At 52.9% G+C, this 15,765-nt stretch overlaps 4 protein-coding genes across 5 annotated transcripts; 2 read left to right on the forward strand and 2 right to left on the reverse strand.

Moving 5' to 3' along the window:
• Window positions 1-2,945: 2,945 nt before the first annotated feature.
• On the forward strand, window positions 2,946-4,404 carry KRP23_10366 (Methionine aminopeptidase 2B; the record flags this gene model as incomplete). The annotated part of the gene is made up of 2 exons (XM_067880806.1): window positions 2,946-3,497; window positions 3,574-4,404. 2 exons carry the CDS (start codon window positions 2,946-2,948, stop codon window positions 4,402-4,404), a joined length of 1,383 nt encoding a protein of 460 aa, XP_067742197.1.
• A 19-nt stretch (window positions 4,405-4,423) lies between these two features.
• Window positions 4,424-11,512, reverse strand: KRP23_10367 (the record flags this gene model as incomplete). Of its 2 annotated transcripts, XM_067880809.1 has the most annotated exons (2): window positions 9,607-9,615; window positions 9,767-11,512. In XM_067880809.1, the coding sequence occupies 2 exons, from the start codon at window positions 11,510-11,512 to the stop codon at window positions 9,607-9,609; spliced, it is 1,755 nt and encodes a 584-aa protein (XP_067742199.1). The 2 variants fall into 2 exon arrangements, with proteins under 2 accessions (XP_067742198.1, XP_067742199.1); XM_067880808.1 differs by having other exon boundaries at window positions 4,424-11,512.
• Window positions 11,513-11,558: 46 nt separating this feature from the next.
• On the forward strand, window positions 11,559-12,743 carry KRP23_10368 (30S ribosomal protein S5; the record flags this gene model as incomplete). The annotated part of the gene is made up of 3 exons (XM_067880810.1): window positions 11,559-11,587; window positions 11,666-11,713; window positions 11,783-12,743. The coding sequence occupies 3 exons, from the start codon at window positions 11,559-11,561 to the stop codon at window positions 12,741-12,743; spliced, it is 1,038 nt and encodes a 345-aa protein (XP_067742200.1).
• Window positions 12,744-13,030: 287 nt separating this feature from the next.
• Window positions 13,031-13,974, reverse strand: KRP23_10369 (ADP-ribosylation factor-related protein 1; the record flags this gene model as incomplete). The annotated part of the gene is made up of 6 exons (XM_067880811.1): window positions 13,031-13,121; window positions 13,187-13,349; window positions 13,421-13,529; window positions 13,597-13,652; window positions 13,716-13,800; window positions 13,882-13,974. 6 exons carry the CDS (start codon window positions 13,972-13,974, stop codon window positions 13,031-13,033), a joined length of 597 nt encoding a protein of 198 aa, XP_067742201.1.
• Between the last annotated feature and the right edge of the window lie 1,791 nt (window positions 13,975-15,765).

Below are 15,765 nucleotides of genomic sequence, written 5' to 3' on the forward strand. Positions count from 1 at the left end.
TAGATACGTCCGATGCATGAGTACAAGTCTTCAAGCCAGCAGGCTTGCATCCTGCGGAAGGGTTTCCTAGCACATGCGGGCACATTACTACGAGCACCAACCGGGACTCACTGCACCGCATACGTTCTCTGGCTGCGGCAGCATTCAACTCGACAACCACCAGGAGGTAGCGGATCACTTCGATGCAAAATCGACACTTCACGTGGGAGGTGGTAACTCTAAAAACAACGGATATTATCTTCTGCAGGCCGAGCGCGAATGCGCGGCTCACCTCTATACACGTTTGACACATGTGCAGAGGACAATAGTGACGAGGCGAAAAGCTCATTGTCCCATGGCAAGATGCTCGCCAAGGCCGTGCTTGCCAGTTCAGTGGAGCCTTGACAATTGCTACTCCTTTTGATGAATAATTCAATGGCTCAACAAGCTAATTGCAGTGTGTATTGATTGTTATGCAGCGAACGTAGAGGTGGCACTATCATCCGCAGCGACAAAAGATAAGTGACGCTGCTCTCTCGGACCCTGCTTCGACCGCAAAGCACCTCGACGCAGCACCACTGATTCAACTGCACGCAGTCCCAAGCTACAACTTAGCAGTAGTAGAGACCGCCGAAAAGGGTGCCCAGACCGCAGCCACCGCCGTACAGACCAGCACCATACATGTTCCAGTAGCCCATCGGGTACGCCCAGCCAGGGTAGCCGCCGCACATGAAGCCGAAGCGGTAGGGTCCGTAGCCTCCCCAACCACCCCACCCTCCCCAACCACCAAGTCCCCAGCCACCACCAAGACCGAGACCGAGACCACCGACGCCCCAGCCGAATTGCTCCTTTTTGTCGTCCTTGTCGGATTCCTTCGTAGCGACAGCTGAAGCGGAAGCAGGTGGGTCTATCTTCTCGGTCGTCCCCGTGAGCGTGACACCAGCAGGCAAGTCAGAGGCCTGAATCTTCTCCAGCGCTTCCGCGGGAGTCTTGACGGCACCTTGGTCGACAGTAGCAGCGGTGATCATACCGAGCATGGCGATGGCGGCGAGGAGGAAGATGTTGAACTTCATGGTTGCGTCGGTAGGCTTTGTACTCAACTTGCTTGGTTGAAGGCAAATCGCGTTATGGCCTCGGAGTCGGCAGCTACATGTGAGTGTCCACTTCAATCCCATCAAGAGAGTTCGAGGCAGAACCTCTTAGTGCCTTCGCGAGTATTGCAATTGACATCAATCACATCGTTGTCCACAAGATTTCCTCCACAAACATCAGACAACGTAATGTAGCATTTTTGGATGGGCGGGTATCCCTCAGCAATCTTCAGAGGACAGCGCTTGTGTGACGCTGGAGCTTGGACGAGTGCGCTTGACGGAGCGAAATGAAGAGTGAGAGCTTGCTGGAGCAGTGAAGCGCTGCCAGCGAAGCCTCGGGGTGTACCCAGCAACAACATCTTCGAGAACACCTTTCGAATTGGCTGCGGATGCTGCGTTCATGAGAACAATGTTGAAGTGCGTGCAGGCTGCAGGACAACGCGTGCAGTTATACTTGGGAGAGCTGCACGGACAGACCTTACCAATGTCTGGACTGGGCAGCAGGGCCAGCTCTCCTCTCAAAGTGCTTTACACTTTCCTACACTGTGAAATATACGAAAGTTCATCTAACCATAGCCGCCATTTACGTGTCGCCTCTGGATTTCAGACTTGTCGTACCCTCGGGCATCGGTGGATGGGGAGTTAAAGTCTCCTAAGCTTCCTGTAACGAGCAGCTTCAAGGTGCTTCTGCCTGACTGCGGATTGGTAATCGCACCAAGACGAGCACCCGTATCGATTTCCTCGTGCTAAAGGAGGCAGCACGTGTCATTACGGACAACGGAGCAGTGTTGACTTCTCACGCTGGCTTCAAGGAATCGAAAGCTGGGTTCTGCTAGATCCTGCTTATTACCACACCTCATTACAGCGCTGCACGATTTCCGTTCCCGGGGTGCGAACCAGCGTCGGCGATGATGCCGAAGCAGGAGACTCGAATCCATGCAGCTCTTGAGAGCCATCGCAAGGCGCTCGACAAGCACCGTGAGACGCTCGACAGTCTGACGCTTAGACACGTTAACACCGTCCCGGGCAACCAAAGGGAGGTACTCGAGAGGCACCGACAGTCCCTCAGCCAGCACCTCGATACTCTGGACAAGTATCGCAAGATCCTTCAAGAGCGCCGAAACGTGGCCGTTTGAAGCTGCACTTTGGTAAGATGTCGGAGACAGCGCCGCCGGATGGAGAGCGTACCCGACGGCCCGACCAGCCAAGCCCGTGATTGTTACAACGACTAGATACAATCTATGCTTACGGTTAACAGCATTACTACAGTTCACTCTCTTTCTTGGTAACAACGGCTCGGGTTTGACCGATATTCTTGGCCGCGTGACAGCAGGCGAGGCTGATGCTCCAGTGTTCCAATGGATGACCGACAACGGTGGCCATTGCAAATACGGCGACGACAGCGAGGAGGACGATGTCGGGCTTCAGTACTTTAGAACAGCTTGTGTCGCTGGCTGATAGATACTTCAAAGAATCCGACAAATTAGAGGCAATCGCTAGACCCCTGGCGCGAACCGCGTGCGGTGCAGTTGCTTAGCATATAGTGATCCAATCTCGGCCTTCGTCTTCGGACTGAGCCACCTGGTACCCATGCGCAACGAAAAGCTCAAGGTCGGCGGAAAAGCGGCCTGGACCTGGTACCAACCTACACCATCAGATTCGAAACTACACTATTATCAGGAAACAACGTCGTCGAGTAAGTAGTTACGTGCAGACTAAAACTTTTCCTCCTCTGCTTGCTCAAAGTACAGGATCATAGAAACACGTCTGTACCCCGTTACCCTAGGTTACGATGGTCAACGACTGGTTACGGTCTACCAGCCGCGAGCAGCGTCGGCATCTCATTTCTCAAGACTCGGTCCAGGACTCAAGACGATGGCGAAGCTTGAGGAGCAGGAAGCGGCGGCGGTCCCGGAGGCCCAACAGGACGTCAAGATGATGGACGCCGAGCACAGCGGCGAGGTGGCAGCAGCCGATGGCGAGGGCGACACCAGCGCCAAGTCCAAGAAGAAGAAGAAAAAGCACAAAAAGAAGAAAAGCAAGGCGGCCAACGGTGGCGCGTCAGCTGGCTCCAAACTGCCGCCGTTCCGCGGCGTCAAAGGCTTCACGGACAGCTACGTGGGCGTGGGCCAGACGGAGCCGCCCACGATCCCCATCGAGAAGCTCTTCCCGGACGGCCAATTCCCCGTGGGCGAGATCCAGGACCACCCGGGCGATTTCAACACGTTCCGCACCACGAGCGAGGAGAAGCGCGCGCTGGAGCGTGCGCAAGAGGACCTGTACGAGACCGTGCGTCACGCCGCTGAGGTGCACCGCCACGTGCGCAAGTTCTCGCAGAGCCTCATGAAGCCCGGCGTCAAGCTCATCGACATGTGCACGCAACTCGAGAACAAGAACCGCGAGCTCGTGGTCGAGGCCGGCTTTGCTGTAAGTACCCTGGAACGGTGTCATGTATCGTTTGCAAGACTATTTTTCTGATAATCTGGTGCCTTGATATATGCAGCGCGGCATTGGTTTCCCGACGGGTTGCTCGCTGAACCACGTGGCGGCGCACTACACGCCCAACTCGGGCGACGAGACTGTTCTGTCGTACGGCGATGTTATGAAGGTGGACTTCGGCACGCAGATTAACGGACGCATCATCGACAGTGCGTGGACCGTTGCGTTCGACCCGCAGTTTGACCCGCTTCTGGAGGCCGCTAAAGCAGCTACCGAGACTGGTGTGGCTAGTGCGGGTATCGACGCACGCCTTGGCCAGATCGGTGCTGACATCCAGGAAGTGATGGAATCCTTCGAGGTAACCATCGAGGGAAAAACGTACCCTGTCAAGTCCATCCGCAACCTGAACGGCCATTCGATTGGCCCTTACCAGATCCACGCCGGCAAGAGCGTGCCCATCGTCAAGACGGAGGACCAAACAAAGATGGAGGAGGGCGAGATTTTCGCCATTGAGACCTTCAACACCACTGGCCGCGGGTACGTGGTTGAGGATGGTGAGTGCTCGCACTACGCGAAGGCATTCGACGCCCCACACGTGCCTCTGCGTTTACCGCGTGCCAAGAAGCTGCTGGGACACATCACCCGCACGTTCGGCACGCTTCCGTGGTGCCGCCGATGGATCGAGCGCGAGGACGGTGGCTCGGCCACCATCAACCCGAAGGGTGCCAAGCAGGAGAAGTACCTCATGGCACTCAAGAACTTGGTGGACACGGGCATCGTCACAGCGTACCCGCCTCTTGTGGATGTGAAGGGCAGCTACACGGCGCAGTACGAGCACACGATCATTCTGCGCCCGACGTGCAAGGAGGTTGTGTCTCGTGGCGACGACTACTAAGTTGCCAGTGTTCCATAGCTTAGCTCCTTCGGCGTGAAGCTGTTGAGCCAGGAGATCCTGCAAGTCGCTTTTCCAGTTGGCGCTTATCGCGAACCGCTTGAGCGTATTTGTACTTGAGGTCTTCGATTTCCTCGAAGAAGTCTTCGTCAAACGCCGCTAATTCATTGGTTAGCTTTGTGTTCTCATCCTCGAGCTCCAGTATTTGCGCTTGCAGTTCTGTCAAGCGCTCTTCTTGTTCACGCTTGCTTTTCACATCTTCCTCAACGTAAGAGCTTTGGTCGATCTGGAGCTCCAGCTGAAGTACCTGGTGTCGTAATTCCGCTAATTCTTGCTCTGCGTCTAGGAGCTGTCGATCCTTATCCTTCAGCTGCAGCTCAAATGCGTTGCTCTCGGTTTTTGCCGAAGAGGAAGAAGCTGTTTTAGCACGCAGCTTTTGCTGAAGCCTTAACTTGTCTTTCTTCAGCTCGCCGCTTTCATGATGTAACTTCTCCAGCTGTCCCTCCAGCCGTTCTCGGGCATCCTTTTGTTCTTTCAACTTGCGTCGCAGCGAGTCCATTCGCTCGGGAGACACCAGCGTCTGCTTCGCCGCCGCCTTCTTCAGTTTCTCATTTTCTGTGCGCAGCTTTTCAATCACCTTTTTCATGTTCTCTATCACCTCTTCCAGTTCTAACCGCTCTTGTGCCGCCCACGTTGATCCTCGGCCCCCACCTTTAGCGCCCCGACGCTGGCTTGGTGTCTCATCACTGCTATTGACACCACCAAGTTGATTCTTCCGCTGTAGTCGTTTGTACTCTAGACGCATACTTTCGACCTCCAGCTCCAGCTCCAGCAACTTCGTGTCTTTTGCCACCATATCCTGCTCTTTGTTACGCAGCTCGTCACCAAGAGCTAGAAGCTCCTCTTGAACTTCTTGCCCGACAAGGAAGCGCTGCTCTTCACGCCGCAATCGTGAATTGGCTCCTTGTCCCTTTGCCCCATCGACGTCGTCGTCATCATCATCAGTCGAGGGTATACTATGTTGCATGAGTCGTCGACGCAGACGCTGCAACTGCGCTTCGTACTTTTCCATTTGCGTGGTAAACGACTCTTCCCATTCCTTGCGCTTCAGAGCCAATGTCTCCTGGAGGAAGGAGTTCTGGCGCTCCAGCTCCTCAAGTTGCTGTTTCACAGACACAGGAGCAACTGCTGGCGCGGAAGTTGCTTTTGCCAACCGCTCCTTCTCAATCCTCGTTTGATGTGACTGCAGCTCAGACTCTAACTTTGATATCCGCTCATTGCAACGTTCGATCTCGCTGTCTTTGCCGGACACATCCGTCTGCTTTTCCTTAAGACGTAGCATCAAAATGTCGATACGATGTTGAAGCTTCCGCTCTCCTTCCAGTTTTTCGCGCTTCGACTTCTCATCGGCTACATCTGCCGACGGTTTTGTTGTATGGGTGGATGCCTCACGAAGTGCAAGGTTCTGGGCCTGTAGGATCTTGATTTTCTTCTCAAGCTCTTCTACTGCCCTCGCTTCATTTACCACCTTTTCTTTCAAAAGCCACTTCAAACGTTCGATCTCCTCCCTCATCACTTGCAGTTCGGCCGTTGAAGAGCTCTCTTTCCCTTCTTTCTCTTCGTTTTCGATCTGCTTTCTCCTCCGTTGTTGTTGATCTTGTCTTTTCTTCAACATGGCTACCTTTTCCTGAAGCATTTGCACCTGGCTTTGCAGTCGTGTCTTTTCCTCGCGCCGCTCGTCCTCTTCTTCCTCTCGTCGCTCTTTCTCCTTTCGTTTCTTAGTGTGAAAGTCTTGGTTCATCGCGTGTTGTGCCTTGGCTATCTCAATAGCATGGCGATCTTCAGCTTTGAGAAACTCTTCCTTCAGCTTGATAATCGCGTCACGCAACAACTTTAGCTTCTCTTCCTTTTTGACCACATCATGTTTGACGAACGCGACCTGATGCTCCAATTTCTGGCTGTGTTTTTCGCACTCCATAACCTTCTCTTTCAGCAAAATGATTTCCTCTAGTGCTTCACCCGCTCGCGCTTCAGCAAGGTCTCGTTCATTCCTCAGCACTTCTCGCTCCATCTGGAACTCTCGGATCGTTTGCTTTGCACCTTCCAATGCAACTTCAGCTTGCTTCCACTCCTGCAGGGCATGGTCATGCCGCTCTTGCGCAGCTTGCAAAGCCTGCTTACTCTTGCCAGATCGCTCCATACTGCTGATAGTACTCATGGCCTCCTTGAGTTGCCCAATCATGCGTTGGTTTTCTTCATAGAGCTTTTTATTGAGCTGCGTGGTTTCCAGTCGATCCTGTGCCTTGTCCTGAACACTTGAAGCACGTACGACCGCAAGCTTCCGCTGATATTCGTTGATGAGGGTATTCTTTTCTCCTACGAGCTGCTTCAGACTCGCTATTGTCGCTTGGGCAGCTTGCTGTAACTGAGCTTGATCCTTCTCGTACAACCCAACTTTCTGCCGCATTAACGGAGAGTGACTTGAGCCGTGCTCCAAACCTCGCTGATTATCGTGCTCTCGCCTCTCCCCATCCGTGAGACCCGAACGAGCGTATTGTAGTTCCAGCTCCAGGTCCTCATATTCACACCGTAGCTCACGTTTTCCCGATTCGAGCTCGCCATTTAGACGCAGCAGTTCCGATACACGAGCTTGAATTGTCTCCAGCTGGCGCAGTAGGTCTTCATTAAGCGTTTTCGCTTCACGAAGTTCTGTTTGCAGCCGGGTTTCCTTCTCCCTGGGCCCTGACGCCTTTGTCGCCGCCTCAAGCTGACCCATGAGTAAGCGCTCACGAGTTTCCAGCGCGTCTACCCGGCTCTTTAGCCGGCCAACCTCGCTTTGATTGCCACGTTGCTGCTTAAGCTCAAGTAGCGGTAGTTGAGTCTGCTTGTCTTCCAAATCTTTCTCCAGTTGCTTTCGGCGCTGCTGTTCGACCAATATCTCGTCTTCCAATGAATCTAAACGTTTCCGGAAAGCCTCCCACTTCGTGTTTCGCGCGGTCCAGTCACGCTCTTTCATTTGCCCGATCGCATTCTCGAGAATTTGGACTTTATCGCTTGACTTTTCACGAACTGTAGATAGCTCCTGGGCCTTTTTCTCCATCTCCAGCTCAAGTCGCTGATTTTTCAGGAGTGTTTGTTGTTGCGTCTCCGTTACTAGGTCGTACTGCACAAGGAATTGCTGGTAGGTCGTCTTGATTTGCATCAATTGATGCTGGAGCTCGCCTACAATTGCGTGGTCTTCTGAGGAAGCCATCAAATCACGAAGTCGTTCCTCTTGCTGCTCTCGGTTGCCCTGCTCTTGGACAGCGCGCGTAGTGAGAACGTTGGCTTGAGAAGCCGCCAACGTAGCGATATCCTTATACTTTGCACATTCGAGTGCAAGGCTCTCATAGAGCTGCTCCACCTCGTTAATTCTCTCGTACAACAGCGCGTTCTCATTTCGAAGCTCATTGTCATCTCCAGAACGTCTTCTGAGCGGTGGCAACTGCACTAACTCGTCAGAATCGACTAAAGCCTTTCGATCAGCTACTTCAAGCGTCTTCACGCGCTCCGTTTGCGCCTGTAGCTCGTTCTCAAGTTGATCTATCCGGTCGTGGAGGATATCTGAATCGCAACCGGTTTCCCCACTTGTATTTCCTGCACCACTTCTTGCACTCTTTTCGGCTTGAAGAACCATGAGACTATGCTGTGTCTTGGTTAATCGTGCTGGTAGTTCATACATCTCTAAGTACTTGGCATGCATTTCTGCGTAACTTTCACCCAGTGCGTTGTACTTCTTCAGCACGCCAGTCATTGCACGTTGTTGCTGATCAGCAAATTCACGAAGCACGCTCTTCTCCAGAGTTTTTTCCATGCGGTCAATCATCTCGTCGGCACCCTGCTTCCACGTCTCTAGGTACAAGACCCGATACTTAAGCGTCTTTTCCATCTCACTCCACTCACGCTGCAGCAGTTTGTTGTGTTCCGTGCTGCTGCGCCATTCATTATGAAGCTGTTGATACTTTCGTTTGAGTCGAGCTTCGTTCACTTCGTAAGCAGCAATATTTCGCGTTTGTTCAATTACCTCCGAGCGGAGTCGGGCTTCATTTCCACTTACAAATGCACCAGCGGTCATTGTAGAACTTTGCTGGTTTTGGACACCGAGCAGATGCAATCCAGCTTCATAGCGCTGGCACTTGACCTTGTTGTCCTTGTTTTCTTGTGTCATTTGGTCCAGTTCATTTCGAAGTCGAATCTCAGCGTTGGAGTACTGTGCATGCATCTGGAAGAAATGTTGATATAAGACGGTGTGCTGATCCATCAAGGATTGAAATACTTCTTCATGTTGATGCAGCTGCAGCTGAAGTTCATCATTGCGTACTTCCGTCGCCACCAACTCGTCGAGGCACACGTTCAGCTCCCGCAGAAAGTCAACTTGCTGCACCATTTCATCTTCACTTTCAAAGGCCAAGTTATCTACTATTCCACGGGGCATTGGCGAACATGGAGACATTAGGCCACTCGAGTTGGGTGGTTTTATATCACGCTCATCTTTATTGTGAACAGGTGCAACAGTAGGAGAAGCAGGTTTGTCCTCAGCAGGAACACGAGGGGGTATTGGGGTCAGCTGTGGTCGCGTTTGTGCTTGCAGTAGCGCAAACTGCATCTCAATCGCTTTTGCCACCACTAACGCGATGTTATCAGCGTGATTGTTCCAGTCTTCCCCGGCTTTTCTGCTTGCAGTTTCATGTGAAAGAGAATGCTCTGCAGGTAGGTGTTTACTCGTGGAGTGCTCATATTCTTTTTGAGTCATCACTACGCAAGCAGATCCTTCCTCATTTGAAGCTGACAGCGACAAATCGTCATCGTTGTCTTCGGCACTGCAATCTTGTGTTTGGATAAAAACCTTCGGTTTCTCATTAAGGTTGCGAGTTGACGTCTGCATTTCTGTGTACGCTTGGCTGTGCAGTTCGGCTATTGCTTTCTCTTTCACTGCATCTGGCAATCGTTCAAGACCCACTGAAGAAATGCTTTGAGGCACCCCCTCCTTTTTGCCACCCTTTTGCTCACGCTCCTTTCGTAGCGATGCAATTTCTGCTCGGAGATGATAAATCACCCCCTCCTGTCGTTGTGATTTCACTTTAGCAGACTCGAGCGCGCGCAAAAGTTCACCTCTAATACCATCGGTAGTCCCAACTGGTTGTGCCACTGTAAGAGCTACAGGTGCTAACTGCGCTACTTCCAACTCATTATGAAGTCGTTCGATATCGTTCAGCAAAAGCGCATTTTCCTCACTTCTGATATCAAGTTTTCTCTCAAGCTCCTCAACGGCGTCGTGCTGATCCTTTGCTCGCCGCGCTAATTCCTTTTCGTCAGAAGTACTCACAGGTTCACACCCTGTCTGCAGAAGACGCTTAACCACTTCCGGTGTGTGCTTAACGCGATCAATAAACTCTTCCACGGCACCCCATTGTTCAGTGGTCAGTCCATGCTGCTCATAAAGTTTGTGACCCGCTAACCGCGCTTGGTCTCTCAACTTCTGCAGGAACCGCAGCCGTTCAGCCTCGAGTTCGTGAATTTGAATTTCCATTTGCTTCATTACTGCCTCGTTGATTGCTAGTTGGCCCTTGAGGTGATCTGCGATAGCAAAGTCATCATACTTGAAATCTGCAGGTTTGCCAACCTCAGTTTTCAAACGCTCAAACGCAACATACAGCTTCCCAGCTGCCTCAACTTGATCATTTAGATCTTGACGCAGCTTAATATTTACTTGCTGCTGCTGTCCCAGTTGTGCACGCAGCTTTTTCTGGTACTTCACCACATCCTCCAAACCAGCTTGCTCTTCATACTTTGCATTCCAATCTTCAGCCTCAACTAGCTGTTTCTCCACGATACCTTGACGCAGCTCCAGGTCTTGCATTACCTCACGTTGCTCTTTCATGCGTCGCTTCAAATTCAAATTCTCCTGCTCTAACGATTCCAGCCTCGATTTCTGTTTTTGCACTGCAGTCTGAACAGCGCTTTCGACGACAGCGTCGACATTAAGATGCTCTGCAAGGCTTTCCAGATCGCTTTGCTGCTGGAGGATGCGCTGGTTCAGCTCCGAGATTGTGCTTTTATCTCGAATGCGCAGCTCTTGCAACATTCCGAGTTGTTTCTCCAAGTCTTCCATTGCAGCACTTGTGCTGCCACGAGCAGTATCCTCCTCCTCTACCTCTTTTACGACTTGCTTCGTCTCCAAGAACTGCTGTTGCTGCTGTTCGCGAAGCATCTGCTGCTGTTTCAACTTTCGTTTTAGTTCATCCAGTTCGGCCATCAGTACCGCCTTCTCCATCGCAAACTTGGCCTTGGCATCGTTCATCAGAGCGTCCACGTCACTTTCCCTCTCGTCCATCTCGATCAGCTTCGCTTCCACACTCAATTTCTCCTGTTCAAGCTGCTCCGCCTTGGTATGCAGCTGCGTAATCTCCAACGTCTGCTCGTCCACCGCGTCGCGATAAGCTTCAAGTTGGTCTCGCATGGTCTGCATCGACGCTTGGGACTCCTTCACCTGCTCCGCAGTCTTCTTGATGACTTCCTGCAGCTCCACGACCTCATCCCGCAGCAGTTCGTTCTCTTTCAGCGTCGTGTAGAGCTCGCTGCGCTTGTCCTTGCTCTCCTCCGACACTTGGGCTACCTGTCTCTGAGCCTTCAAACTCGCTGTAGCTTCTCTCTCCGCCTGCGCTTGCAGCTCCTTCAATCTCGTCTCCAGAACCTCATTTTGCGTCTGTAACGCCTCGAACGCTTTCTCGTTCACGGCAGTTTGAGCCTTCTCGGGAGACGTCTTACGGTTCTGCGTCTCGCTCTGGAGTTGGTCGAGCCGCTGCTGCAGCTGCGCCGTGAGCGCCGTCACCGTCTCATTCAGGCGGACGATGTCGTCGTCCTGTGTCCGTATTTTCTGTTGGGCCTGCACCTCGCGCGCGCTTGCGTCGGACTGCAGCGTGGCCAATTGCTCGTGCAGCTGCTCGTTCTCGCCCTCGAGCTCCAGCAGGTCGCCACGCAGCAGCTCCAGCTCCTCGCGCAGCGACGTACAGTCCGCGCGTGAGCAGCGCGTGGCCGTGGGGGCCTGCGCTTCTTCGTCTCGGGACGCCATACACGCAGCTTCCTATAGTGTGGACAGGCGGCGCATCGGATGCGGAATGCGGAAACGGCGCATCCGAAAGGAAACGTTAGAGTGATGGTCGTTTAGGGCTAGGCTCCATAATAGGAGAAAAACGATCGAGCGGATTTGACGGGATTTGGGCAGCTCGGGGGAGCCGCAGGTTCGGCCACTCATTCGTTGGGGTTTCTACAGGTAAGATGCGTGTGTCTTGCAGGCGCGTGGTCGGAGCTGGGGATTGAACGCCGTTTCTTGTTGCTGCAGCTGCATCAAGGAGGTAGTTAGCATGCTGCAGCGCTTCGCTGTGCGATCGGGAGCGGCCGCCGCCGTGCGCCAGCAGGGCCGCAGCGCCGCCGCTAAGCTACAGGTGGCGAGCTTCTCTTCGGACGACGACTGGCGCATCTCGGACGACGACTTCGACGAGGGTGTGGACAAGATCATCGACAAGGACCGCCGCGACTCCATGCCGCGCCGCCAGATCATGCCCGAGGCGGCCAGGAAGAGCCGCTTCATGGTCGTGGCCCCCGAGAACCGTGGCAAGGTGCGCCGCCGCCTCCTGGACGAGTTCAAGAAGGACGGCGTAACGCTCGTAGACCCGGACCAGCCTGGACAGTACCTGACGCCCGACGCCGGCGTGCTGCGCGACATGCGCGCCATGAACGAGGAGGGCGACGAGATGGAGTTCGCCGAGGACGAGGACGAGGGCGAGCTCAACCTCGGCCGGATGGGCATGCTGCGCCAGATCGTGCACGTGGATCAGGTGCAGAAGGTCACGACGCAGGAGCGGATCGTCAACTTCCGCGCGCTGGTGGTCGTGGGCAACATGCGCGGCGTGGCAGGCTACGCCGTGGGTAAGGGCTCGTCCCCGCCCATTGCCATTCAGCGCGGCACCAAGCTCGCCATGAAGCGCTTCACGTACATTGACCGCTTTGACAACCGCACGCTGTACCATGAGGTGCGCGGCAAGTGGAACAGCTGTACGCTGTTCCTGCGCCCGGCGCCCAAGGACAAGGGACTCACCGTGAGTGACACTGTGGCTTGCGTGCTCGACTGCTTCGGCATCACGGACATTGTGTCCAAGACCCATGGCCAGCGCAACCCCTTCACGGTCGTCAAGGCTACGTTTGATGCGCTCGCCAAGCACGAGACGGCCGAGGAGATGGCTCTCCGGACCGGCCACTCGCTCGTGGAGCTTAGCACCCTGGCGCGCAACCGCAACCTGTAGGTAACTGGGATTTAAGGGAGGAAAGGCACTTCGTTGCCCCGTTGCATAGAGACAGAGAGTGGCTTAGGCCAACGTTTGTGATTGTTAGGCTGAGAAGAACGAGGCAAACGCGGGTTAATGCTTGTCAGTTTTTGCTTAGAACGAACATGCATCGCTGCCATAATTTCAGGTCGAGCTAAAGGCAGTGGCGCTTTATCTATTGTGCTGCGTACTGCGTGCCAGCTCCGCTTCAATGGCCGTAACATGCTAACAAACAGCACTGTTGAATCTAACAAGTGTTTGGAGGCTCACGTGCTGCCGGCGGCTAACTTTTCGTAGTATCTGTCGCTAGATTTTACAGCATCAACCAGCCAATTCATCGCGCCTTCAATGCCCTCCCTGCACACATGACGGCAACAGTGAGCGGACAGCAAAGGCAACATCGCCAACGCCTATAAACGTACCTTGTCAGAGCGCAGATGGGATAGCTCGCCACTGCTCCTTGGTGTCCCTCCAAATCCAACGTCCCGGATATGTGGTTTACTGTTCGTGCATTCTCCAAGTCCATCTTGTTGGCGAGGACTAGCAAGGGCACGCCAGCCAACTCTGTGTTCGACAGCATTGCATCTGCAACCATCACCACCACGAATGTCAATTGCAATGCCAAACTTCCATACACACTGTATCAATCCACGTACGCAGCGTCTCCTTGGCTTCCTGGAACCTCCCTTCATTGGCCGAGTCGATCACGAACACGATACCGTGGCTCTCGCTGTAATATTTGTTCCAGATCGCTCGAAGACGCTCCTGCAAGCACGCATCCACCAGCTCCATTAACCACTTTTACTAGCCCCGTCACAGCACCGCAGCCCACCTGGCCTCCTAAGTCCCAGAAAATGATCCGCGAGCGACTGATATCAACTCGGGCGACTACAATTCCAGTAACATGATGTTAAGCGATTTCCTTCCTCCTTCTCTACACAAGCGACGTACTATTGAGCCCCACAGTGGGTGGAATTTTGTCCAGCGGAATGCCAGGTTTCTTGCCGAAGATGCCTTTAAGCTGCTCCAACAGTGTCTGGAAATACGAAAGTCCGAGGAATCAGATCGTGCAGTTTCTCTCTCCACGCCACCTACAGCAGCCCACGCACTTACCTACCGTTTTGCCCGCGTCGTCCAGCCCAACAATCAGCAGGTGCAGCTCCGCCTTGGAGAATAAATAGTTCCACAGGCCCCAGACGAGCGAGAACATGGCGACGTCGTCCTCGGCCTCGGTCAGGGCTGTAAATTGGGGGGCCGGTGTTTTTGGGTTATGGTTTATTCACTCGACCCACCCACCAAAATACCCATAAATTCAAAGCGGTGCGCTTTGAATTTACGGGTTTAAAAGAATTGAAACCAAATTCATGTTCACGAAAACAGTTTCCAGGCATGAATCTGTTCCGAGTCATGCAACTCGCCCAGACTGGATATTGGCTGGGTTCCAGCTCGTGGGTGGGGTTTCCTTACGCAGTGAGTGACCGCTCCCGAACAGCCATTCATAGCCTAAGAATTGATGCACGATTTTATCATTGCTGTTCCAGCATTCCACCGCCGTCTCAACATTGTACATTCATTTAATGAATGCATTTGTGTTGGAGAATGCAATCCAACAAGGACCAATGCAATTGTTGCACCATGCATAATTAATTATGCGCTGTGAGGACGCTGAAACCACAGGCTTGAATGGCTATACCTGCTCTAAGGGTAGATTTGAATTTGGAACAGATACGGAACGGATCAGGTTTTGGATCGGGCCGGTCGATCTGAAGGCAATACGTGAAGAACACACTCATGACAGCAGGCAAAGGGCATTGGCAAATTAATGCAAAGCTACTAGCTAGTTGCTAGATAGCTAGACTACTACAACACTACAGCAGCAGCACCGTGCTGGCAGGCATCTTCATGATGCAGTGGCTCATCGCCATCTGAAGTCGTAGCTGCCGACGCTGGCGCAGAATCCGTGTCAAATGTGGTCGCATCCTCGAGCGCCTTGGGTAGATCGATGGCAATGGGCAGCTCAATGGTCTCTCGCGTTACGCGCTTGCTACGGTCACGAGGTATATCACCCAGCTGCTGAACATACTCGGCTGACAGTTGCTTGATCACGGTCACGAATGTGGCCATGGAAGGGTGTGGAGTGGGGAAGCGCGTGTTGAGAATGCGATTGAAGCGATCGAGCGGGTTATTTGTGCGCGCAACAAGCTCATTATCAAGACTGTACACGTTCCAAAGCTCCACCGAGTATCCGTCAATCCAAGTACGCTTAAAGTACACCCAAAACTCCTGCCACTTTGCGTTTGAGTACGCAGTTCCTTACTTCTCACAGCGTTGCTTGATTTCCGTCTGAGCCGAAGCAATCCCACGCGACTTCACTTGGTCCGGATTGGCCACTATCAACATATCGATGACGCCTCTTGTCATCGCTATACTGCATTCTGCATCAGGTATAGCATACCGCTTCATCGCACGCCGCAGCGCCTGCTTCAGGTGGAATAGACAACCCAAGACAATGGCGTCACGGAACTGGGTTTGCATTGCTTCCACTAAAGCCGATTCAAAGTCGCATACGACTTCGGCTGGACTTAGTTGCTGGTCAGTAGCTTGGAGAACAAAGTGCATCATATCCCAATATGCATCAGCACTGCGCGATGTACTTAGGATATAAAACACGGGGATGTACAGGCCTGATGTAATGGGTCTGCTTAGACCCACTACTTAAGCTTACACGTGTGTGCACGTGTATGAGGAAGCGTAGGAGTAATTTACTTAAGTTCAGTATACTTGTATCCGCAAGTATACTTAAACCTAGATAAAGGAACCGAACGATAGCTTTGGTGCCAAATGAGAACTGTATTGATTGTAAATGGGGTTTCCTCCTAAAACTGATATTTCTAATGAGAGGTTCTGCCATTGGATGGCTGGCAGAACCCCTATCTATTGAATGACTCTCATTGGTAGAAAGGTGTTACTTTCTACCAGTCATATGCCTTTTGCTATGAAT

Source organism: Phytophthora ramorum, assembly GCF_020800215.1.
Source record: "Phytophthora ramorum isolate Pr-102 chromosome Unknown Phyram_PR-102_s0009, whole genome shotgun sequence".
Classification (NCBI taxonomy): domain Eukaryota; phylum Oomycota; class Peronosporomycetes; order Peronosporales; family Peronosporaceae; genus Phytophthora; species Phytophthora ramorum.